Source organism: Rissa tridactyla, chromosome 1, assembly GCF_028500815.1.
Source record: "Rissa tridactyla isolate bRisTri1 chromosome 1, bRisTri1.patW.cur.20221130, whole genome shotgun sequence".
Lineage (NCBI taxonomy): Eukaryota > Metazoa > Chordata > Aves > Charadriiformes > Laridae > Rissa > Rissa tridactyla.
This window is the reverse complement of record NC_071466.1, coordinates 116,391,670-116,418,305: the sequence shown is the minus strand read 5'-3', so window position 1 is coordinate 116,418,305 and position 26,636 is coordinate 116,391,670. Positions and strand designations below refer to the sequence as shown.

General features: G+C 37.0%; 1 protein-coding gene across 6 annotated transcripts in view; it reads right to left on the bottom strand.

Annotated features, from left to right (window-relative positions):
* CADM2 (cell adhesion molecule 2) overlaps positions 1-26,636 on the bottom strand; it is a 669,070-nt gene that overhangs the window by 178,902 nt on the left and 463,532 nt on the right. For 5 of the 6 annotated variants that reach the window (XM_054204847.1, XM_054204857.1, XM_054204898.1 and 2 more), the window contains one exon: positions 6,198-6,347. In XM_054204847.1, coding sequence (XP_054060822.1) covers positions 6,198-6,347 — 150 coding nt within the window. The remainder of the gene's footprint in view (positions 1-6,197; positions 6,348-26,636) is intronic. The other variant, XM_054204867.1, reaches the window with a different exon arrangement.

Sequence of the window (26,636 nt, the reverse complement as noted above, 5' to 3'; positions counted from 1 at the left end):
ATATATATATACTTAAATATATAAATATAACTGGAGTCTGGCTTTCACAAAACAAGTCAAAGGGTAAATACAGCTAACTAGGAAGGAACTGTATATCTACAACACCAGAGAGACAGGATTCTCCTGCCTGAAAGTGCTAGTCTTTTGTATGGCAATTCTATCATCATTTAGTTTTGACACTGTTACAGTAAGAATTGAAGTTCTGTGCACTAGTAACTCCTCCTAAACTGACATACATGACAGTGTATTTAAAATCCCATACCTTCTGCACTGTGAATTGCAAAGTCTCCCTCTAAATATCTTTATGACGAGAAATTAAAAGTTTAGGAGTTGTCTTCATGGAGTTGATAGCGCAGTTAGGAATGCCAAAAGGCACGGCGTTTTGATTACAGACATGTCCTACCCACAAGTTACCCACAAGTTCTAACGTTATAGTGCCACCCGCCAAGAGGGAGCAAATGCAGAACCTTACGGGCAGCTACTATACCCAAACATGTTTCCACAAGCTCACCTGAGGCATCATGTCTATCAGGGAAGCTCTCGGGAGCTTTGCAAGTACAGTGCCCTCTCATAACCTTTGCCTAGTGCACCAGTATCTTCGAAAGCTTTCAAGATGATAGGGAGTTACATAAATGCCAAGTACTCTTACATGTAAAAAATCAAAGGTCATCTAAAGAAACATATTCTGCTGCTGAGGGATGAATAATCCTGAGGTTGGAATATGCTTTCTAATTTTTCAGTAAGACATGAAAGTGTTACTAACTTGATGAAAGCACAAGGGACATGTACCTATCTATGATTAGCATCAGGCATATGTCTCGCAAAATCTGGTGTATCCGTTTGTGGCAAACTTATCATGATCAGTGTCAACACAGCACTTGCTTTGCTATCAACAGACCTGCAAACTTCCTGTTAAGGTGAAGAGCAGGTATTTTACACTTTCACTTGCCCGACTGAGTCAAATTGTTAAGTATGTATACATCAGATAGCATTTCTCTTCCTTTTTATAATCTAATTGCACTTTTTATATTGATGAGATTGAACACCTTTAACATCAACAGCCATTGTTTAGTTGTACGCATCTCCTTTATAACTCAATATCCTACTCCATATGTATCTATACTCCCTACTGAAAGCAAATATGAGAAGACAGCTGCTACAGCAAGGTGAATGAAGGTTCTTTTCAATCTTCTCTTTACCAACCATCTCTGTGTTTCCATGGTACACCTTTTTTGTTATACATCTACGTTCATATTTATGTCTCTCTGTGTTTATTGCCCACTTGAAATCCTTAAGAAGTACCACCAGTGAAGATAAAATAAAATAACCTATGTTAATTTAAAATCTTATCTGCCAGTTCTACATTGTTGCACAATGTGCTGCTTCTAAAGGCAGCTATATAATTATAGGTACTTGGGTGCATAAACTGATACAGAGGTTTCTATGGCAATTATTCATTTTAATTGAAAATTGTGTAGGGAAAAACTCATTTCATGTGCAGCATGCAATTTGCATTTGTTTCCGAAGAATCTGAACTTGCTCAGGGTGAGCTGTGAATTCATATGTTCCAGGAAGATACAATCTTTAAAATACTGTCTGGGAGATGGGAAACTGAAGGGGGTCTTGGTAAGGTTGTTAAGCCTATTAAAATTTAAGACCATTTATCCATTTATGCAACTAGACTATCTATTTTTTACTGTCAGGTAAAGATTTTACGCTTCAAATGAAAAAGGAAGAGTTAAAAATCAAATTGATACACAATGTCCTTGAAGCTACAAGGTAGAGGAACCAGAAAAAAAGAAGTACCAGAAAGGACAACAAAGAGACAACATTCTGAAGGAGACAGGTCATCAATGAGACCAAATCCACAAGATCAAACATTTGTATTTTCACGTATTTTAGCTACTGTGTGTTAAAGTAATAATAAAGGCAAAGTTAGTTGCAGCTTTAATATATTTTAGGATGTCAAAAAAAGAGTTGGAGGGAAATAACTGATTTACCTTGCTGAGCTAGTAAAATAAATATATAACTTATTTTCCTGTAGGAAAATAGGAATTCTTTTCTCCCCCAGTTCCCATAACCACAATGAGTCAAACACACTTTAGGCCTAAATTTACAACAGAAACCAAAACAACTTCTTCAAGTCATGAGGACCCGGAAATAACCTCTGAACTGTGCTTTCATATCCACAAAATGTATAGGATTGCCGTTTCTGAAAAAAAAAACGTATTCATTTTCTATCTATATCATCATAAGGCTGTATAGGCTAGATACCAAAAATGTTTCAAGTTAAAAATAGTCCTTGTCTCCTTCATAAATATTAAATACATATTAAATTGCTGGGAGGGTGAGGGAGGAAGTGTTCTTTACCAGCCATAAAATCCTCTTAACTGAGCATAATCTGTACTTCAAAACATGGGGCCATGGCAGTACGTGAGAACCAGAAGAATAATTTTAACAATGTGGTTTTGTATTAGTGTATTTGGCTCACTGCATTTCCACACTTATTTAGAATATCCAAAGCAAAGAAAGGAAGAATATGACTCCTAACTTCAATGTCAATGATTGCATCACAGTTCAGAAGAAAGCAAAACGTCCTGAACATGGGCTTCATAGTATACGTCATCCATTTTGAATAAAATGGAGACTAATAACAAACCCCTTGTTGAAAGGCACCGGACTGGGAAGCAGATATTGCCTCCATCTGACCAAACGGCTCTTTTTTCCCGACCCATGGCAAGTTCTACTTTGGTCAGAAAATGTTTTTGCAAGACAGGGGAACCAACTTGCTTCAGAAAGAAGCACGAACACGAAAGGGGTCCCACCAAGAACAATTTAGCAGCAGAGAATTTTTTACTGCATGGACAATTTGCTCTGGTTTTGGCACCTGTTCTGCCATATGCTGACAGGTGTCATCTCCCTCATCTTCTGCTGCAGTTAGGACCCTCTTTTGATACTTACCTGACTTCCTTCATTTTACTACCTGACTCTCTTATCATTATTAAAATACAGACCAATCAATATAAAGGTTTCCTGAATTTTTTTAATGCTTCCAGACATGAAAGAAATATACTGTCATTCCTATGTGTGTCATTCTTATGAGTACAGATACAGAAAATAACTTACTGAAGGGAATTAAAGTTAGAGGCATGCAAATTTGATTTAGTTCTGAATGTGGCAATACCCACAGTTACGCAGCTCTGATGGATGTAAAGGCTACTGGCTACCTCTTCTAAGGTTCTGTTTCCTACACAGAACTTAACCCTACACCGTTGTGTACCTACTCAGCAGCTGTCATGAATTTTCAGGGTTTGAGAAACATAGCTATTAAACAGAAATTTTCATGGTGCTGCAGGGAGAGGTAAGATCTGAAGGTTGGTTTTGGCTACCATTAAGACACAGGTTTGAAAAGACTCTGGCTGAGGCACTGCTCTCAATAAATTAAATGTAATGACTGGATTTAGTAGAAAGCTGCTTTTTACAGCCAAATTGTATGCCTGGCTGGGAGAAGTGTGAAAGGGGAAAAAAAAAAAAAAAAAGAGGAAGCCTTTACAGTTGTGCTTTCCATCATTTACTGAGAAAACCATCAAGATATCAGAGCCATAAATATCTCTCTCCATTTTGGCTCAAGAATGCAAGCATCAAATGCACATAAAGGAAATTTCTTTCTTACTTATTAGAACACATATGTATACACACAGAAAAAATTGCCAATGAAAGCTGTAACTTCGTTTTCAGAAATGCCAGAATGTTTTTATGCTAGTTTTGTCTGGGATAGAGTTAATTTTCTTCACAGTAGCTCGTATGGGGCTACGTTTTGGATTTTGCTGAAAACACTGTTGATTATACAGGGATGCTTTTGTTATTTCTGAGCAGCGCTGAACAGAGTCTAGGTCTTTACTGCTTCTCACACCACCCCACCAGCGAGTGGCACAAGAAGGGGGAGGGACATGGGAGGGACACCACGGGGGACACAAGAAGCTGGAAGGGGACACAGCCGGGACAGCTGACCCCAACTGACCAAAGGGCTATTCCATACCACGTGACATCACGCTCAGCATATAAAGCTGGGTGAAGAAGGAGGAAGGTGGGGACACCTGGAGCGATGGCGTTTGTCTTCCCAAGTAACCATTACGCATTATGGAGCCCTGCTCTTCTGCAGATGGCTGAACACCATCCTGCTGATGGGCAGTAGTGAATGAATTCCTTGTTCTGCTTTGCTTGTGTGTGCAGCTTTTCCTTTACTTATTAAACTGCCTTTATCTCAACCCATGAGTTTTCTCACTTTTACCCTTCCAATTCTGTTCCCAGTCCCACCGGGGGAGAGTGAGTGAGCAGCTGTGTGGTGCTTGGTTGCCGGCTTGGTTTAGCCAGAAAGGCTAAATATCTCAGATTGAACGAACTAAAGTTCTTCTTGATCACATTAGACATTTTCCTTTCTAATAGGTGCACATTAATCCCTCCATAAAATGAATTACCAAGTATTCCTCGAAGTCTTGGGACAAGCTAAAAGTTCAATAAAGAGTGCAGTCCTTTAAATTTACACACTTCAGCTCCTCACATTTCCTGTGGGGAATATAAATTGCTTCTACGTACTTACTATGCTGCATGCCATTCAAATTCTGTTGCTTCAATTCATTATATTAAAAAGTAATACAAACTTCAATTATTCGTTGTAAAAGTACAGATTTAGCTAAAGTACACAGAAAATTCAATTCACACCAAAATGGCTACAAAGTTCAAATTAATCTATTTGCAGTCCTCCCACATCCTTCTCAGCATCCTTTAAAATGTCACTTATTTTATAAAAGATATAGATTTTGTGAGCATTGATGTGCTTTATCAACAGACACGTTCTCTTTGCTTTTAGTGTTGCAGACATTATTTATCCATCCCAAATCACTAACGATTACAACTAAAATAAAGGGGTCCACATGAGTAAAGGTTACAAGGCTAGGCTTACAGCTCAGAAGTTTGCACCTTATAAACCTCTCATCTTCAATCCTGCATTCAAAAGGTACTTATGATTTCAAAGAAATTGCAAATCAAATGATTACACGCTACAGGAAATTAGATAAAAGAGAAAGGAACCACTTCAACACCATAAAGAGATTCTATTCAGCTATTATATTAATAGCAAAAAAACATATTTTGATTGCAGCTTCTGCAGGTATAAAATGACAGGTTTTAGACTCTACTTTTATTGAAGTGCACAGATTCACAAAGCGTTTTCAGTCCTGCAAGGTGTTTTAAAGCCTTGTAATCATTCAGCAAAGCATTTGGACAGCACTTCTTTAATTTCAAGCAGAGGAATAACTGCACTTGTTAAAATATCTTCTGGAGTATGTAGCACCTTTCAGCATAAATTCAAGCAGTAGAACCAAGTATAAAATACTGTTGAACTTCTGTGCCACCGAAATCAACACCAAAGCTTCTGCATTTTTGAATCCAAGTGATGCATTTTTTCCTCATAACTTTAGTTTTAATTTCTTTACAGAATCTAATGTAATCTTTATGTTAACATTCCGTTATGTAAAATGTAATGCTTTTTCACTTCAGATTAAGATAAATGTCTTAGAAATATATCCTACTGCAGCTATAATTCCCTTCTTTTTGTAGGAATGGATATTTTCCTGTCTTTTTTCTGCTCTAATTCAACAAAAATTAAAAAATCTGTGCATGAAATAATTGGAAAAATCAGGGCACTAAACCCAAGCATTTTTATTAGCTATTACGAACACCTACCACAGGAAATGCGTATTGCACTAACAACCAAACTTGAATCAAATAGTGGGATTATATACATATATATATAAAAAGAAAATATAAAATACATATATGTATACACACAAACACACTAATAACAGTCAGTCACAAGGTTTATGGGCTACTTCTTCCCTTGCTAATCTCTCACCACCCACAAACACTCTTCCAAGATATTTTGCAACGATGTTTTCCAAATTAGGTTGCAATACGAATTTCAAATATTATTCTTTGCCTTTAATAATAACATACTATTTTATATGAAAGACTACTTCAGTGAACTCCTCTCCAAAAAAAGTGTATACAATAATTATAGCTGAAAACATATACTCCTAGCAAATATTTTCACAGTAAAATATTAAAGGGAAATTGTTTTAAATATTTCTTTCTTAGAAAAAAATGCTGCAGAACCACGAGTTCAGGAAACAATTTACCTTTCTTGTCATCGAAGTACAATGTCTGTTGAGCTGGATTTGACCACTGGAGGGAGGTGTTATCATTTTGATCGACCCTGCAGGTCAAATTTGCTGTTCCCCCTTCAACAACCGTAACGTTCTGTGTAAGTGGAAACTGCCCTTGGCTGCCTGAGGAGGGAGGGGAGGGGAGGGATGGAGAAGAGAAGGGAAGAGAGAAAGAGAGAACAAAAAAAAGGGTTTAAGTTGTAGAACTGAATTTATTGCAGCAACTTCCCACAGATGACAGAGTCTAAATTCGGTGTGATCTAGTCTGACCGAAGAAAGGTAGCATAATAAATTGAAAAAAATTATATTCTCAATATATTATCTGCATCTAAGAAACAGATAGATTAATTACGAAATAGAGATTTCCACACTACCCCCACCCCCCTTTTCTTTTCCTCCTGTAAGTCATAGTAATTAGTTCCAAACAAATACTCTGCAATTTTATCTCCTCAGACATACCCATACATCCCAGGATATGCTTTACATAGGGCTCAGGTGCTATATACCTACACAGATGTCTCAGTACATGTAATATAGTTAAATGGCTGTTGAAAACATCACTGAAAGTGTAACATAAAAATCTGCATAGGATTTTTAAAATGGAGGGACAGGGCAACCTTGACTCCCTGATTCTTTTTATGCTTTTTAAAGAACTCTCAGGACGATGTTTTTCCTGCCAGGTTTGGAAAGTTGTTGGAGAGCAAATGTAGTGTGAATCTAACACTTGACGCACCCCCTGTTGAGGGAATATAACCTGATCTCATATGAAAATGGAAGCGATGATGTAGTAGGTCTCTTTCACGTCTGTGATTCTATCCCAGAGCATTATGAATCACATTAAGCGCTTGCTGAAAAGTCACTGGGACGATTTCCAAATATCTCTACACAATACAGGAGCAGTATCACCCAGGTTCTTGAATCACAAGCACTTTCAATGGCACAGTTAGACTAAAGTGTTTATGTATTGTGAGAATAGCACAGGCCTTGTAAACAGCACGACACCTTCTGACAAAGACTATCAGAACAAGGAGCACATTAAAAACATGGAAGTCATTTTTAACATGGCTGAGGAAAGAAAAGTTCTCTAATAATAACCAAGACGTCATTATCTGGGACATATACTAAATTATTCAAGGATGCAATGCAAAAGAAAGACAATTCAACAGTCTAAATGAAATATATGCTTTTTCTTCCCATCCTTTTATACAGGTTCTATTAATACAAGAAACACTCAAGGGTAGGTAGAACTGCTACCATAAATATAATACCAAGACTGACACTCAAGTGGGACGTTCCAGAAGTGAAAAATCTCTCTACAGTCCTAAAGGAGCGAACAAGCTCATATGTACATATGGACGTGTCATATGTACATCAAGGCAATTATATACACGATATCCACTAATTATACCAATACAGAATCACAAATCCACCATAAAACCTTCACAGAAACATCTTATTTTAGTTGTTCTCAGCTAAGTTAAACTGAGGCATGCCTTCTGTAGGGAAGGCATAATAATACAGAAGTACGTTATCTATTATACAGGTTTTCAGATGACCAGAGTAAGGAATTACTAAATAAGGGACTAATAACTGAACTCCTATTTGACCTGCTGACATTGCAAAAACTGTAATTCTAGCCAGGTTTTGATAGCTGGCCGTTTCCTTATGTAAAATAATTTTGATGGCCTTAGGCCTAGCACATAAGCATCTATGGCACTGAAACCACTAGCGTTTAGGTAGTCTAACACTGTAAACAAATACTCTACAAAAAATTATTCTACTAAGTGTTTATAGCCTGAAAAAATTAATAAATCATCAGCAGTGCTAAGGAAAGGTCATCTCAATAAATGAAATTACAATAAATCTTTTATTTAAACAAAACCACTTCCCTGTCTTGGTTTAAAAAAAAATAAAATAAAAGGATTTCCATCAAAATGCCAAATCTGAATAACTGGTATAATGTGTGTATAAATATCAACCTTCTGTAGATGTCTAAAGATCAAAATTTACTATGTTCTGGTATTTACTATAAGAGGGTATTTACTATTAACAGGATAACAGTTATAGTAAATAAAAAATATGGAATATTGAAAACACCATGGCTAATTTAAATGCTGCAAACAACAAATGCCAAAATTCTCATGACATCCTCTGTATCTGACACTTCATTAATCAAACCCTGCTTCTTGAAAACCACACGTTGAGAAATACTTGATGAGTGAAAAATCATAAACAAGGATGTAAAAAAAAAAAAAGAAAACAGAAAAGATTTGTCATTTCCTTCCATTTCTCCTCTTTCAATTCCAATGTGTCAAGGAACCTCAAGATATTGAATAAATTGCTTATCGCTTAAATAAGAATTTTAAAAATCCAGAAAAATGCACACAGCCTGTTATTACTTCCACTAAATTACAGGCATCTTACCAAAGAAATAACCTTCTAAAGTATGAGTTGTGGATAAGAGGCTATGAGGGCTAAAATATTTTTTTCACAAAAGTAGCATTAAACAAAACCTAGCCTCAGAGACGAGCCTAGTGAAATCTGTCATTTACATTAAAGAATGGAAGATAGTTTTAATAAAAAAACTGCTGTAATGATTATTAACATGATGTGGGAGGTCTCCCCGGAATTACCCTATATTCTTTTTCTGTTATTATCGTTCTTATTATGAAGGTATCAGTTTTAACGTAGTCTATCATTTGCTAATGATTATCAAGTCACAGACTTGTTTGACCAGAACAGTGGTTAGTAGGTAAGTTTTTCTGATCTGCCATTTAAATGGAAACTGTAGATGTCATGATCTAAAAGAGGTCAGAAGAACTTTCTTTTCTCTGGCCACTCTACTGAGTGCTCATGTTTTGGAAATGAAAATTGATCTAGCGTATAAAAGTTCATCCTATTCCTTACCAATACAGAAGCTGCGTGGATCCGGAGAAGATGCACATAGCTTCATAAGAAGTTTGGTGTGGAGAAAGAGGTACAGTGAAAATGAGACATTTCATCTGCAAACTAGTCCAAGTGGAAAGAAGGAAGCTTGTGTGGAACAGAGGAAAATAGACAAAGCAAACCCAAAAGAACGGATACTGCACACCTCTTAATGAGACCAAAATTATTAGTAAGTCATGGTAAAACTAAAACAAGGAAACATTTACTTTACTGTTTGTATCAGTATCTAACCTGCGTAATTGAAGTAGGAACTTTGGGGCTGGAAGGACTGGAGAAGGTTGGAAAAGCTTAAACCAGATAGATGAACATTATGGAAAGCATCAACATCACGCCATTTAACACAGCATTGTAAGTGACAGAGAAGTTTTCTTATGTTGCTGAGGATTAGATCTGGTCCTGGGGGAACTGACGGTAGTTTGTGGGAGAGGCCTCATTTCTGTGGGTACCCACCATTTCTGGTGAGTAGCACATGCCCAGGAAGCATGCCAGCAAATCTGCCAGACCATGCAAGTGCTCAGTGGGATGAAGAACCCAGGCCATCGATGACACAGACAAGGTGTTCTCAGCCAGTCCAAGGTGCCACGGTTGAGCTGTGGGGGCAGCAGGCTCCTGCTGCAGCACAGCGACCCACAGCTGGAGGCCACAGACTGGAATCACAACATCATTCCCTGAGGTACCTGCTTTGGAAAGCACCCTTACACCTGGGATAACCTACCACCGCTGCAAAAAAGCATTCATACTCCCAGCATTGAGTACGCTGGTTCTGATCCACGTGAATAGCCCCATTAAATCAAGAATGCTTGGTGATGAGCCTTCAATAAGATGGCAAGCCTAAAGACCCTGCCAGATTGAGGGCAGCATGTTAAAAGAAGCAGAGTTTTCAACATCATTTCAACAAACGGGTGCTAGCATTGTGGTTCTGTAGTATGAACGGTTCTTAATATAGTTATTAAACTCCCATTTCTTAATTTCTTCCTTAACTCTGGGAGCAGAGATTGAACAAGACGTCTTCTAACAAAAGCATGCTTCCTTGACTTAAGAAGTTTAGTAATAGAAAAATTAGCGACACCTTTGGCAACTTACTTCAGGGAGCAACGGTCATCATTGTTTAAAGAGGAAAACAGGATTTTATTCCTAGTCTGAATTTGTCTCACTGCAGCACCTAGCATCCATTGGCTCTTGTTATATGTTTTTCCCCTGCTCTGAAGAGCCCTCTATTATCAAATTTCTCTTGCTTTTGTAGGTACTTAGAGACTGTGATCATATCACCCATTAACGTTCTCTTTGATAATCTAAATAAATTGGGCTCCTAAATCTTTCTGTAGAAATCATATTTTTCTAATCCTTTAATTAGTCTCTGTCTTTTCTCTGTGCCCTCTTCAATTTGTCATCTTTTTTCTGAAGTGTGGAGCCCAGACCTGGAAACCCCACTGTAGCAATAACAGAAGGAAAAAATACAAAGGTGATGCCACTTCTCTACCAGCACTTCATGTTCTTGTTTGCACACCTAAATGAGTCCCCTTGGCCACAGGGTCAGACGGGGACCCAAGTTTGACTGATGATGCACCATGACGCTGGCGTTTTTTCTCAGACACCACTCCAAAGACAACCCCCCATCCCCGTTCTCCTCCTGTAGCTCTTAGATGTACATCCCTATGTTTCACTGCACCGAAACACGTTTCCCTGAGCACAGTGACCTGTGCTCATCATTTCATACATCCACAGTCTTTGTAGCATCCGTAAACACTGTGCTGGCAGCAATTGTGTTACCCAGGGTGTTTCTAAAAACCAGCTCTGAAAACCGTCTAAATAGTACAGCATCAACAGCTTTTCCCTATCCAGACAAACGCACAGACACATGACTGTTCATTGGTGAGTTCCTACGTATCTTTACACTTTCATCCTATTTTTTCAAACAGTTCTAATCTGCTTAATGCTTGTAAGGTTTCTTTTGAGTAAGTTTTGGTTATTACTCAAGATGTCACACTTCAACACAAAAGCCTTAGAGCAATCAAAAGATTTTAAACATTCCAGTTACCTTTTTTCTAGATATAACTGTAACTGAGGAGGTCATGAAAATATTAAATTGGTCAAACATTCATTTATATATTTAAAAACATATTGAAAATAAACTCATTCCTAATGAAGTTTTGTTTTAAAACAGAGCATAATAAAAGTTTCTATTAAGGCAGAAAATTTAAATACAAACTAATGTTCATATTTCCTCTAATGGTGGTGACGTCAGAGAGACATCAGTGAGACAAGCCCATGAAACTGAAATATCAGATTTCAAAACCTGAGATTTTGGAAGTATTTGAAAAGTATTCCTAAATCTACCATTGACTTCTCACATGACCTCAGGAAATCTATTTAATCTATGCTTTGATAACCGATCTACACAAAAGAAATAATGTTGTTTATTCAATTTGTAAAAAGATTTGGCTCAAAAAGGATTTAAAAAAATATTATTTTTCATTTTTTATATATGTGTTTCCACTTCCTCTCATCTGATATCAGCCCATACTGCTGCTGATATAAGTCAGAGAAGTGTACTTATGGAGAACAGGGGCTTGAAACACTGATAAAATAAACTTTATAATGCTTCCATTTGAGTTTATGGATGAAAACTTATGTTACTTTCTTGCATACATTGTTCAAATCTCATGTATATTCTGGTTTGCGCATATATACTGTTAAAAAACACTTATATGCTCATTCTACAAATGATTTGAGATCATTTCTATTCTCCTCATCTAAACATAGTTTCCTTCTTTGGGTACAAGTCCTTGTAATCATAGAAGAGTTTGGGTTGGAAGGGACCTTTAAAGGTCATCTAGTCTCATAATCACGTTAATTTTAAAAACATAAATGTCTTTATTTATGGATTTATTTTTTTTATATTACACGCACAAATTTGGTACACCATCAAGTAAAATAAAAAAAGACAGTAGGTTTCCAAGAATTTTAAGATGACTTCCAGATTTCAGTAATGAATCCAAGTCTACTTAAATCTCTTTAATTTCTGAATTGGACTCACCAATGTCACAAATACAAAAATTCTTGCATTGTACTTAATTTATCTTGTTGAAAACCAAAAGTTCTTTAGTCCAGCAAAACTCCTAAAAATGACCAGTATGCATGAGCAGAAGGGAATAAAGAACATAGCATATGACTTAATAATAATTAATTATACGTTAAATTTCAACATCCAGTCAAAAACCTCTAAGCACTTCCTGCACTGATGAGGAGTGCATTAAGCACTTCCCAGATACATCACCTTTTAGTCTGCACTGTGCTAGCTGAACAAACCAAGATGTTTTATTTACCTCTCACCAGATGGTCCCTCCAATCCTGGAACAACTTAACAGCCCTTCTCTTCCTTGAACATGAGCAGCCAGGATGCTACAACTCCACTCCAGAAATCTTAGTAGTACACTATACACTAGGCATTAGTAATTCCTATTTCAGGTGGCAGGTATGGAAAAGATGCCCAAATTTGGTACTTGTACTAAGGGCAGATACTGAGACTTGCTTTAGGAGATGCACCAGGAGAAAAACTATCATTTGTGATTACATGATGATGATGAGACACAGGGCTTGCAAAAGCCAGGGCTCTCTTGAAAGTATGTACCCCCATGCACTCCAGGCTTTTGCTGCCTGTCAGCTTTTAGAGGATGCAGATTAAAAAAAAAAAAAGAATAATAATAAAAAAAAAAAAAGAGGCCAATCAGTGTCAGGAATATGGGAATTATCCCTGCTTAGCTGAAGAAACAGACGGTCAAAGTAGAGTGTAAGCTGGAGGGGTAAAAAGGTAAGATGCGGCAGGGGAAGGGTGTGAAAGTTATAACTTTTACATGAATTTTAATTTGGACCAGAGAGAAATCCCCCCTTCAAATGCTACTTAGTAAGCATTAAAGGGGCATTTTATTGTTATAAGCACCTAGAAAATGCAGAACATGTAAATAATAAGTACACTTGTGAACACAGATTTTGAGATAAGTTCAGTGCAATTTACTTCCTGCTTCACTGTTAACTAAGGTGATTGTCAGGTATGATCGAGATAATTAATGTGACTCAGATGCTCACTATTCTACAGACAGGGCTCCCCAGCCAGCTTTTCTTTCCTCACAAGAAATGGTTGGCAATGACACTTCTACCCTCCACCAGCAGGTCTGATCAGTCAGACACATCTGTGTCCACTACAGTATATACAATTGCATTCTGTTCCACAATCAGACCTTGAGGCAAGTCAAACAATTTTACTGTCTGTCTGCAGTATACTAATAAAGAGAGAATGAAAAAAAATAATGTACTAATGGCCCACATTACAATTCCCTTGTATCTGAAGAGGAACCAAGAAGTTTCATTGGAAAATACTGCAAGGTTGTACAAAGATAAATTACAATAGGCAATGAAGCTGCTGCAAAAAGAATGTGGCATCCAGAAATCACTGTCACCTTGCCGTATCCCGGTCATTTTTGGAAGCTTTGTTAGCAAAATTATTTCAGCTATTTTGCCTAGATGGAGCTATAGTTAAGTATATTCTATCAAGGGTTGGTTTTGAGATGCTTTGTGGAGAACCAATACTGCTTTCCAGTAGAACTGATAGGCTCATATCTCATTAGCCACAAGCTGTTTTCAGTCAAGAAAGGCTTTTTTTTTTTCCCTTCACCCAGAAATCATGGCTCGACTGCTTTTACAGATTTTAAAACTGATTTTTATCTCAGTATGAGACAAGACTATGCAGAATAATTATCATTATTTGGTCCAGTTTGGAAACATTTATCTTGTGAGTTCATCTCATGTTTATTTGTTTATATTTGGGGTTTTTTTTGTACTTTTTGCAATTAAAATGAAAGCTCTTTAATGAGTTCAACAGCTTCATTTGATGCTTAGGTTATATATTCTAATCAATTTACCAGGCTAATTATAAAAGTGACCTGGTGGCTGTAAGCACCAAGAAAACATAATCCTCTTTTTGCTTTTGTTTCTGCAGAGGTCTGTTTTTGTAGGAAACAGTTATGTTATAAATTAAGAGAATTTCACAGTATCAGCGCAGCAAGCTTTGCCTACTCATGTTACCGTATATCACAAAGCTGTCCAAAGGAATGGGTGTGCAAAGAAAGGAGGGACCGGACAAGAGGTGACAGCAGTGAGTTAGCAATCCTTGGGCGCATCGGCTCTACCTTCTGTGAGCCTGGCTGCCCAGCGTCCCTACGAGGTAAATGAAGTTTATCAGCACATGTGAGGGAAAGAATAGAGCCTATAGTTCTATTCATTCTCACACAGAGAGCCTAGAGCAGAGATTTATCCTCTTCAGCCTTGTGCAGAATCACAACGCAATGGGCCTTTTATTTGACGCCTTTATAGCATGATGTCAGCCAAAACCAGAGCCCATAAAAAATGCAAAACTGTAAGACAGGAAATAAAGAAAATTAATCTTGAGCAAATTATTTTTCAAATCAGGCAGATTTTTTAGTATTGACTTCAATAGGACTAGGGCCTAAAGGAAGAAAAAGACCGAGTAAATATTTGGGTGAGAAGGCAAGCAACTTACTCCTTCAAATAGCAGCCTGCATCTGTAGGAAGAATGCATTAATTTTGGCCTTTTTTCTTAGCAAAGGAACTAAAATATTAGGACAAAAAGCCAGTATGATGAAACATGTAAATATACTGAATCAGTTTCCTGGCTTTCTCTCTTAATTCATATATGAAATAATGCAAACATCTCTCCAAGGAGATGAAGTGTTATTAACTTGTCTTTATCTAATTTAAAGAAAAATGATACTGTGAACTGCAATTCAGCAGGCATAAACTGAGGTCTGCGTTACTGTGCAACTACTGTTTCTTCTACCTTTTCAATAGGAATGAATCCCCTTCTCTATTTTTTTAGCACAGATACTGTGTAGAATGTTAGTGCCCTGGAAATTATGAAGAAGGAAATTACAAAAGATGTTGCTGGCCCCATTATTTCATGTCTAAGAACAGTCTGAAGAGTGTGGTAAAATATTGACTACAGATTAAAGGTTATTTAACTCTTGATACAACTTCTTTGCTCTATTCTGAAATACAAGACAACAATGTAGACTGTGTGCTAAACTGCGTTCATACAGCATTTTTAGAAAAAGAGAAATTTGCCTGAGCATAATTTGATACACAGAGAGTCTTTGACTGGGTCGACTGGGCTTTCCCAACTTGGTGTTTTAAATGGCAATAATTTAATCCCATATCTGGATAGCATAAATTTTTTCGAGTTGATCCCCAGAGAGTATGTCCTGTAAATTGTTTACTCACTGAAGAAACATTGTTTAAAAAAGAAACAAAAGAAAGAAAAAAAAAGAAAGTGTGCTCTGGTAACTATTACATGCTCCAGTAACAAAACCACTTCCAGAGAAAATTGGAGTTAATGAGAACACTGCCGAAACTTACTACAGAATGACAGAGTTTTAGGAGAGAGAGAACAAATAACTCAGAACATAACTGTTACCCCCAAACTGTGCATTCAAGGTCATTAGGCTTTTTTAATTGTTTAAGCAATTACGAAAATAATCCAAAGGACAAGAGCATGATGGTACAGCTGCTGATTTCAGACTATAGAATTTATGTGAGACAGCAATAATAGAGAAGGAGGAAGGCTTTGTTCCTTCCTTCATTCCGTGTTTCAGGTGTATGTTTCTACAACAGCAGCTAACTCAAGATATAATTGATTCAGACTCTATTTCAGTGAAAGAGCTTCCAGATAGAAATTTGAGAAAATTACATATTGAAGTACAATTACAAGAAAGATAAACAGGAAAAAATGTCAGAGAAACAATGGAATAAAAAGTATGTACACACAGTGCTGTTTCCTAGGAACCTCATATAAGTGACTATTTTTTACTCTTTTCAGACTACCACTATGATATTATTTGTTTGTGAATGGAGAGAGTAGCCAGCGATTTTACTTACACATTTATTTATTTATTTATTTTGAAAGGGGAAAAAGGCATTCCCCTCCACCACTCTAAATTTCAGACGGAAGTCACAAACCCAGAAATAATTAAGGTGAACTTCATCTTCCCATGACTGTGATAAGAAACTGATGAATTTTCTGTTCCTCATAAGTGCAAATATGGTTTTTGAGCTCTGCGTCACTATTCACTTTAAAGTGCTATGATCGATTCTTTGCGCCTTAACAAACTGTAAAGCCCTTTTTCTCTAAAACCAGAAAGGTACCCAATTCTAACATGAAGAATAAGGAATCGGGCACTCTAATTTCTTTAAGAGTTCGGGCCTCATTGTCACCACGTTTCCATTCCTAATCTGTAAAATGAGAATAATGGCACTTTCTTACTTCACATCAGTGGTCGAAGAAGAAAATGCACAAATAAATTACACAGAAGCCAGATAACAGGGTAGTGGAAGAAATATATAAAGCTTTGGTGGACACAAATATACATACACATACAAACCTATCAAATGTGTCTCTTGCTATAAAGTTAGAAGACACCATGTGCTTTCTTCTCCTGCAAATCCAAGCATTTCATCAAACTAACTGGTACTTCTTGCAGTTAACACAACAAACACAAGTAAGGCAGATCACCCCACATAAAAGTCAGTCTAGAACCTTCATTGGTTTAAGTCGGTATCAGGCACTATCAACTTCACATCAGTTATGTACTCGGCCATTCTTGCTACTGAAAGTATTTACTGTTAAAATTTATTACTTTTCTGTTCATTCCTAACCTCTGAGTAACAAATGAAACGAAGTTCTGGACATGTCACTTTAAAAGAAAATTAAAGGACTTTGACTTTGTCTTTGCATAAACGTATGCCACCGCTTAGAGGCAGGTTTAGGACAAAGGTGACTGAGTGACAGAACTGAAGATAGGGCTCTGAGTTTTTCAGAAACTGAAGAATATTTAGGGGTTTAAGAACAAAGTGAAATTCATATTTGGAAATGTAGAGCACATCAACATAAACAAGGTAAGATCATAAGCTAATGATGGTGTTTCTAAAGTGAGTAATGAAAGTAACATAGATAAGAACCTTAAATTACAAAATATATTTCCAACAGAAATATACGTGACACTCAAGCAATATTAGCCCATCTCAAAAAAAACGTTACTTTTGCAGAGAATAGAGGAAAGCTCCTATCTCTCCAAACGTAGGCCATCCCCCCAAAAAAATCACACAGGTAAAACAGTAGTCGGTCAGCTTGATTTGCTATATCACAGTTTTGTATTTTAGTTCAGCATCAAGAGTGTTTAATACAGGCATTACTCCAGGCTCCTGTCTTAAATCTGTGATTTTGGGGCCCCAAAAACTGACTGTCACACTGCAACATACAATCTGGAGGCAGCACTCTGTCTAAACACTGCTGTCTGTCTTCTGATTAATTGCTTAACTACAATAAATAATCAGTTAAAAGTATAAAATACTCTGCTTTGGGTACTCCTCTCTTTCACTGTGGAAAGTCTCCATAGAATAAGAGCCAGGTAAAAGGAATAACCATCAATTCCAAACAAAAGTTCCAGCTCTAGTTACATTCACACAAATCTGAATAGTTTACCCAAATGGCTACAAAAGAACGAGAAGAACTTAACATTGCTGGTTTTTGTAAGATGACTGTAACACAACCAGGGTCGTCTCCACCTAGCACCTCATCAGTGAGGTGGCAATTCACTAGTATGTGTGCCAAAAAAGCTTTGACACCAAGAGGACAACAGGAAAAGTATCTGGGTCTAAACATCATGGGAAGACTAACGCCTATATCGTAAATCTTAAAGTAAAGCACACATCTACACTTTCTGACTTATGTTGTGAGTTCTTTATGTATCACATCACACAACTATCATGCAGATGCTTAGCAATGATAAAATATAATTTAAAATATACTGCAGTGTAAGTTGAATACAACATATTAATACAAATGAACCATTAGCAAGTACTTATAATGGTTCTAAAACTGACTGCAATGAAACGCAATCTAAAGCACACAATTTTCACACATTTTCCGTCCTGTCTCCATGTGATAACTCATTGCAAGCCACAGATGTTTGGCACCGTGATGAAACAACCCAGCCATTTACCCTCTGAAAGTCAACTTTACTTCAGCAAGTGCAAAAACCGCCAACCAACCAACAACAACAATAAAAGAAATCAAAAAAGAACACAAATGTTCTGATGCACTCCAGCCTGGCACAGCATGGTTCCACTTTGGGGAAATGGTCACAAGGCCTGAATGAATATTTTGTGTGAGAGGTTTTCTTTCTAATTCTGTACACTCAAAAATGTCCAGAAAATACTGATAAGCATCAAAAAGCTTACATGTTTATCTGAACGTAATGCAAACTGTGCCTACTCTTTAAAGTGCACAATTAACACATTTTCTTTTTATTTAAAAAAACCACAAAACAGAGACTTACTTAAAATGAGATCAATGTGGGTCTGTAGATATATATTTTAATACTCTTAACAACAAATCTTTCAAGTATCTAGGAAGTAAATACTAGGAAAGGTGCCCTGAAGCAACGCCCAAAGTTTATGGCAACACAGATAATCCTCTTTCAAGCACGCTCTATTGAGAAGCAGTTTGACAGGTAAATAAGTGGGGTAGAAAAGAAAATGAAATTAACCACAGTTCTGCAGCAATTATAAATGGGGAATCTATTCCTTCTCAAGGAACGTATTCCTAGAAAGTTGACACAGACACGTAACCTCAGGAATGTCCACAAATTTATTTATCATAAGGTCACAAAAGCATTTTATCTTCATGGAATGCCATGTGAAAGGTTGATAACCAAGACGAGCAGATGTCTATCTCTCTCCTTGCAACAAGAACAGTTGAAAGACAAACATCTAAGAAATAAGAAAACTACAATCGTATCTAGAGATGTTCACAAGACAAAATCACTCACCCAATCCTAGACTGAGGCAGCAGCCTGCAGCAAGTGTTGTGAAAAATGTTGTACAGGTACTTGGACTCTTTAGGACTAGTGTGAAAATTCAGCCCATCTAGGATAATGCAGGCTTTGGGGTCGGGGGGTTTTTTTTTGTTTCTTTGAGTGATTTTTTGTGTGTTTTTTTGTTTTTGGGTTTTTGTTGGGTTTTGTTTGTGGTGGTTTTTTTATTTAATAGCAAGGGAAGAAAGCTAGACTGCCACATCTTTTTGTATAAGTTGTTCTTCCAGAACTGAGAACTACAAATATTTATATACAGAGCTTCAATATGGAGCACATGACAAACAGCAGCTAATGTAGCAAAGAAGTAAATTAATCTTTTCCATAGATTTCCTAAATCAGATCCAAAGCTCCTCTCTTTAATCCTGTATATTTCATCTTTTCTTTCAATTACGAATTCGTGTAAGCTATTAAGTGTTAACAGCTGTCACGGCCTGATCAAACTTTGCACCGGACATTTGCAACTGTTGCTGGATTCTACGTGCTAAACTCATCTTACTTGTGTTTCCATACAACTGGGCAGTGCCTAGCATTGGCTCAGGTTAGTGCCCGTCCACAGGCTGCATGTATAACCCCTTCATTCAAGTTAGATATTCTACTGATCTGCTTCCAGAACCTGATGTCACAGCTACTTCAGTAGCCTAATCACACCCTTTCCCACAGCACTACCCTGCTAAAATCTTGGCTTGACATACTCTAGGGATGTATGAAAGTGTGTAACATCAATATTGGGTGAAGATATTTTGGAAAATAGTAAACTTTTTTCCAAGAAGTAATGCTTAAGGAAGACTGAAATTACTAGAAATTCAGAAATAATTGAGAAACTAATTTTGGCTAGAGGAGAAGTAGAGATGGACGAAAAACATTAGGAATACTACATTTTCCCCAAAGTGTTAAAAACAAACCATTGCTGTTCAGAAACGCCAAAATACATTGATTTTAATTTTTGTAAATCAAACGTTCCAGTGAAAAGAGAATTATAGCACCAAGAAAGAATGCAATGAAATCAGTAGAACAGATTCAATTTTTTTCTCTTCTTTTTGCCATAATCTGTTTCATTGTTTCCTTGCTCCCATCTCTGAAACATTTCCAACCTATTATCAAAAATACTCTCTCAGGCTTTCCAGCTATTAAGTCATTATAAAAGATAATATTCTTGCATCTCTCCAGAAATACAGTTTTGCTTCTTCCTTCATCCTTAAAATAGATAATGGAGTTTGAAGTCGAACATGCAGGTAACCCATCTGGCAAGGACGTTATTTTTGTCTGTCTGCTTATCTGTGTTCACTGTTCAATCATTCTTTCCATCTGAGCAGAACAAAATCAAGGTTTAAAATCCTTCCACTTTTAGCTTTGTCTTGCCCCTTTCTGAAATTTCATCCAGGAGAGATGTTAAAAGACAGCAGAAGATGCAGCTGTACAAGTCAGCTCCAAGTAGTGCTGTTCTTTGAACATTTGTAACCTCAGAGGGTATTCAGGAATCCACAAACTGCACCATCACTGAACTGCTTGGCCTTATTTACAAATACTGCTGGCAAAATCTCACTCACCACTTTAAACCTTGTGCGTTTAAACAGAAGCTGGATTTTTTCACTGTACCAAACAGCTGAGTGAAAGTGAAAATGAAAACTGTTCTAGGTTTGCCTTACTATGTGCCCACACACTACCTTTTATTCTTGTTGAAATAAAGAAGTAACATGCATCTTGTACATGTTTACACATATACACACAAACAGGAGGGGGACGAAGAAGAACAGTGAGACAGCCATCAAAAAAGCCCACTTTTTTCTGTGAATTTAACTTCTTTCTACTTCAGACTGTATATTTTAATCAGAATGGAACAGCGTATCTAAACACTGATCATACTGCTGCTGGTTTGGAAACAAACCTGAACAAGAATCACCTGTTGTTGTACTGGTACATTAAATAAACCTTTGCTACCTGGACTTCAACACTTTCACTAATTGCTTCGGTTTGCTTCAGATCATATGTAATCCTCAAAGGTAAATGAAGAAAAAGGAAAGGTACAAAAATCAGATTTTGATCAGAGACGCTGTATGTGGTGTTACACTTATCTGTTCCGATTACCAGTGTTTTTCAGTGAAATACTCTGTAGTTGTAAAAAGTCCCAACTGAAATATTCTAGTGGTAAATGGAGCTCAATACCAAGGAGTTCTCTCAATGTAACACAATATGGACAAATTAAACACACTTTCAAATAAAATCCCTTTAATAGCAAATACCTTTACTGCTAAAACTGTTGTGAAAGGTTGGGGGGGGTGTGTTAAAAGGCAGTACTGTCTTAAAGGTGGGAAATACTATGCCTGCAGATGATTTTATCTGAAAAGGCACTCCTTTAATGACTTTGTGTTGATCAATACATAGACACATCCCAGCCAACTGGGAATATTCCCTGAAGAAAGCAGTTCTGATTCTCACAGAGCAAAAGCCTGAATGATTAACAAAAGGTTTTCCACTTGTGATCATCTGTATATTCACAAAGATTTTGTTTCTGGTGATGTCACCCACCGTGTCAATATTTACCTTCTTTGATGTTTGACTCTTTCTGTAGTACAGAGGAGACCTCTGAAACACAGCTCTGTTTAAGCAAATGTAAGTTCCAATATGAAACAACAGATTCAAAACTAAGTAAGTATTTGATTTTTTTCCCTCTTGCAGTTTACACAAGAAAATAACACCAAGAATTCCCTCCAGAGAACGATCGCTGTGTATGGTTCTAGTAGCCCTTTTGAGCCTAACTGGCACCCAACTATAAACAACAGAATTACTTAGGCCAGACTACACTTTCAGGTGCCAGAACCCAGGCTTGAACTAAAGAGATGAAAGGCAGTTTACACCAAATGAGGATGTATATTCTCCTCTGTCTTGTCCCCTTGTCTCTTCAACACTTGCTTTTTTTCTCTGTTGTGTGTCCTGACTCAGAACAGCCCATTCCCCTCCAACAATCATCTTCACACTATTTGTATTTCAGAAAGACAGAGGAGGCTTCTTCTGGTCCAAGCTTCTATGTAAAGGGAATATTTTCTCAGGTGACTGCTTTTTGTCAAATTTCACCAGGGAACCTAGGTGACTTGCTCTTATTAGCAGATATTAGAAGATCAGGACTGCATTCTGCTATTTTTTCATGTACCAGTTCCCTAATGAGTCTTGCACACTGATCAGTTGTAGATGTGGCTCTAATTTTGCGCAATTTAGATATCATTTTACACTAAACTACACAAGACTCTGGTGTACTTTGAAATAAAATCACTTACTCTACTGACTTTCTTCTTTCTTCCCTACGGTCTATGAAATATCTATTGATATGGCAGTGCTGATCTGCAGCAGTTTTCCCTGCTGACTTAGGCCAGCAAGCTGCTCATGAATCTAGCAGATGTTTCAGTTGTCTAGGCCAATGGAAACCTTATGGACCCTTTTTTCTCCATCTCTTCCCAGGAGCAAATGTTAGTACAGCAGATATCTGGATGTGTGCCATGTAGCAACAGAGACAGGAAAAAGCTGCTGTGGCTTCGCTAAGCATGGTGCTGTATACTGATTGTATTTTTTTCCAGTCCTCTCTAGGAGGGTTATTTACAAATGCCACACTCCTCATATATGGCCAAACATTAAATCAGTTGTTTTTAAGATATCCCTAGACTTCCCCTGTTGTACCCTTGAGCTTTGGACTATTAAACAGATGTGAATCAGAAAAATACATTCACATATTATACTCCCCCCCCCCGCCAATACAAATTTAGAAGTGCATAAATGCAGTACATGTAGCATTAAACATCGTGTCTCTAATAGATCATAGAGACTGCCTCAAGGAAACTGTTAAGGGGTTTAGGCACATGAACAATTTCTAGTTTTTAAATTTAATTTAGAATAGATTAGTTAAAAGGAAACTATATACCTGAATTCTCTAGCTGCCCTCAAAAATAGCTATATGGAAAATAATTTTTTTATCATCACTTGACCTCACTTCCACAGTAGATGGAAAGAACAGTCTGTTATTCAAAATCTCTGAGTTTTTATTCTACAGTCTGTTTCTTTTTTTATTGTGACCTTTGGATCCCTTTTATTTGTGAGAATTTAACACAAGTCTGTGATTTCCAGTGGTCTAGGAATAAAAAGCTTCAAGCCGAATATCATATTTGTCTGAAATTCTTGTCCTTAGTGTTCTTAAAGGTAGTGAGTTGGTATAACTACCATAACTCAAAAGGCATCAGCAGAAAAACATCTTCCAAAATTCTTCACGTTATGCATTCATAAGATGTATTTTTAGATACAGGCATTTGTTAATCCTCTCTCATGAGTCAGTTAAATTCTGACTCCTCAGAAAGCACAAAAAGGGACAGGACGGGTACGCATTGTGAAGCCAGTGGTAGAACTGGGAACTCAGTTAGAACTGACTTCTGAAATTCTGCAAGAAGCAGCAAAATGTTACCGTTAGCTTCAATGTCACCTGTACTGAAATCTTTGTCTCTTTTTAACCAAAAAAGCCTATTATATGTCAATAGGCCATCAGAATAACTTTATTCATCAATTATTTTCAATTAGAAAAATTGCATCTTTCTTAGGAAGTAATTCCAACTCCTCACAACAACAGGGATGTCAATGCAACAATTTTCTGTCTTTCTTAAAATCATATTTTGGTATGTCCTTTTGCACAAAGAATCCCTTTCGGATCTGCAATGAGATTCACAGTTGATTTTTTGCCTTTTGAATGCAGTTAATTTAACAGCTCCATATTAACACTGATATTTTTACAGCTAAGTTCTACTTTAAAAATGTATTAATTTTTATTAACAAAAAGGTAAACCTAGGAGCTACAATAGCTGTATTATTGCTTTAGTATAGAAAAGTTTTAGTGGATTTTATAACATGTGAAACACAAGGGCTCTCTGCAATAACAATTTTTTTTTAAATCCACTGAAACGTAAGAAATCAGCAAGTATATTGATATGTGCATTAAAGTAATTTTCTAGATCAGTGAATCCATGTCAGTAATGGTTGACTAGATTTCCTGCTTGGCTGTAAGAATATTTTAGTTGAAGCCTTTTATTTTATAATTTACTGAATTATTCTAAAGGTTATTGGTACCTAACAAAATGTTGACTTGAATGAGTTTCTTCTAGAAAAGAGAGAACAACATTCATTCTGCACATTGCTGAGAAAATGTTTGCTTGTGTCAAATTTGCAGGATAGCCAAAAATTCTGTTACTGTTCACAATAATGTTGCCTTACTTCTTCCATTTTACATTATAAATTGATAGAAATACGGGTTTTTTTCCAGGATTAAATCACAAGATTATTTTCTCATGACCAAAAGACAGGAGTGATAACATACATCTCTTTAAAGCTCAGCAAGGAAAGTGGCTGTAGAGTGACCATATATCATGAAAAAAAAAGTCCAGTGCAGTTGAAGGTTTGCTTGCTGAATGACAAGCTTCTTTGGAACAAGCTTTAATCTTGCTAGCGTGGGCGTCAGTAACTCAGATGACAGATCTACACGTGGTTATTACCTGAATCAGTGCCATACCCACATGCCTATACAAAAATGAAACTCTGCGTTCACTAAGGCGTGTAGCAATGAGTCAGGAAGAAGAAAAACGATTCAGCAAGTGGGGATAAGCAGCCCCCTCTTTGTGGCTCACGAAGTGAGAAGCAGCAACTTTCACAAAAGGAACATATGGGGCAACCACAGGTGTGCCGCTTCTTTAATCACCCTAAAGGATGAAATATTTGAAAAACGAACAAAAATGCTGTTAGGCAATTAGGAAATGAAAAAAAAAAAAAAGATTTTCTCAGTTGCGTCTCTTATTGTATAGCTGTCAGGTTAGCAGCCTGGCAGCTTGTGAGCTGCACAATCGCATGCAACATTTATGCGATTCTTCTTGCAGTCAGTTCTACCGAGTCTTTGTTAATCATATTAGTATTGAGTTTAATGGGTATTAGTCATAAGAAGAAAAGTCAAACAAGCAAGAATTGAAATGCCTTAAAGTATACCAAAAATTCATTTTTGAAAATGTAGGGGCTTGCCCACACTCTGGAAAAAAAGGAAAAACTCCCACTTAGTAAGGAGTTCATTACATGGCAGAGGAGGATGTCTGATAAAATTCACAAAACCGATTTACCAGCTTCAACACAGACTTTTTTTTAATCTCAGCGGTTGCCACGATTAGCCTAAACAGACACACACCTACATTGGAGAAATATAAATGCCAAAGACCACATTTCCATTTCAGGGGAGGGCAGCGGAGGGGAGGAGGAGACACAATGACTAACATCTGTTGCACAGATTGAGACAACTAGACTTTTTCTGGACAGCAGTGTGCATTTCTCAGATGGAGAAATGAAAAGAGCAATACACTGGTTTAATGTGTTTCAAGGTGGACTAATGCAAGTTAAACTTAAGTTTTTTAACTTCCGATTTTTAAAGAGAGTTTTTTAAATACATTGCATACAACCAACGCTTGGGTTTAGGGCTTCAGAATGAGCATAATCATTTTAGTGACTTTTAATCACAGTATGTTCGATATCTGAGTAAAATATGTCATTTTTTTCTTGCTAGTCTTTGTTGGTTTTTTTTTCCGTTTTAAAAGCTAAACAGTAGAAAATGCAACATAAATATTTCTAAATCTGTTTACATCCAAGTCATTTTTCTCTTTCTGTTTGCCCAAAGCGCCTCTTTCTTGGCATTCGTCTACCCGGCAATCAGAATTCTTGCCTGAAAGGCTACATATGAGAGGAAGTAAGTGAAGAATTGATCTGCTTCACAGAGTTCCTTTGTTTCAGGTATCAACACTACTGTATTCTAAAGACCATGCAAATGTTTATGTACACTGACAAAGCAAACAAGCAAGCACTTAGAACACAATGCATTTTACTAACATCGGTACTGCAAATTTTATACCCACACATATCTATGTGTTTGCTGTACAGACTCCTTTGACTGCAGCAATTCCAAAGTAGCTGGTTTTATTCTGAAATAGTTAGCTAAGAATATAAAGATTTGAAAATCCTTTCATTTGGGAGGGGAAGCTGATGATGTAAGTGGGGGTTTTCTGTAATGAAGTCATACCAGTTTACAAACAGTGCACAAAGTTCTATGTCTCTGAGCACAGAGCACATGAAACAACAGAAAAGGTGACTTTGCTCATGATTCAAATCTTTTCTCAGTCAATACTCAGCCTCAAGGCATCTGTCACACTTAGATTTTTTTTTTAGTTTGTTTTTTTTTTTTTTCCCCCCACTCCGTAGTCCAGTGCTCAGTGCTTTCTCTCCAGAACAGACCATAGGAAGCAGCTGACTGCTACAGTACCAACATCTACAAGCGCTCATTTATGCTGTTTCTCCATTTCTGACCTCAAGCAAGCACAGCTATCTCCACACTACACCCTGATTTGCAGTGTAGCCATCACTTTTACTGATCTTCCTGAGCTTCTTTCACAGAACCACAAATGCAAAATCATATCAACTAAATGACTCAAGTAAACTAAATTCTATTACCAGTTTGTGGGCC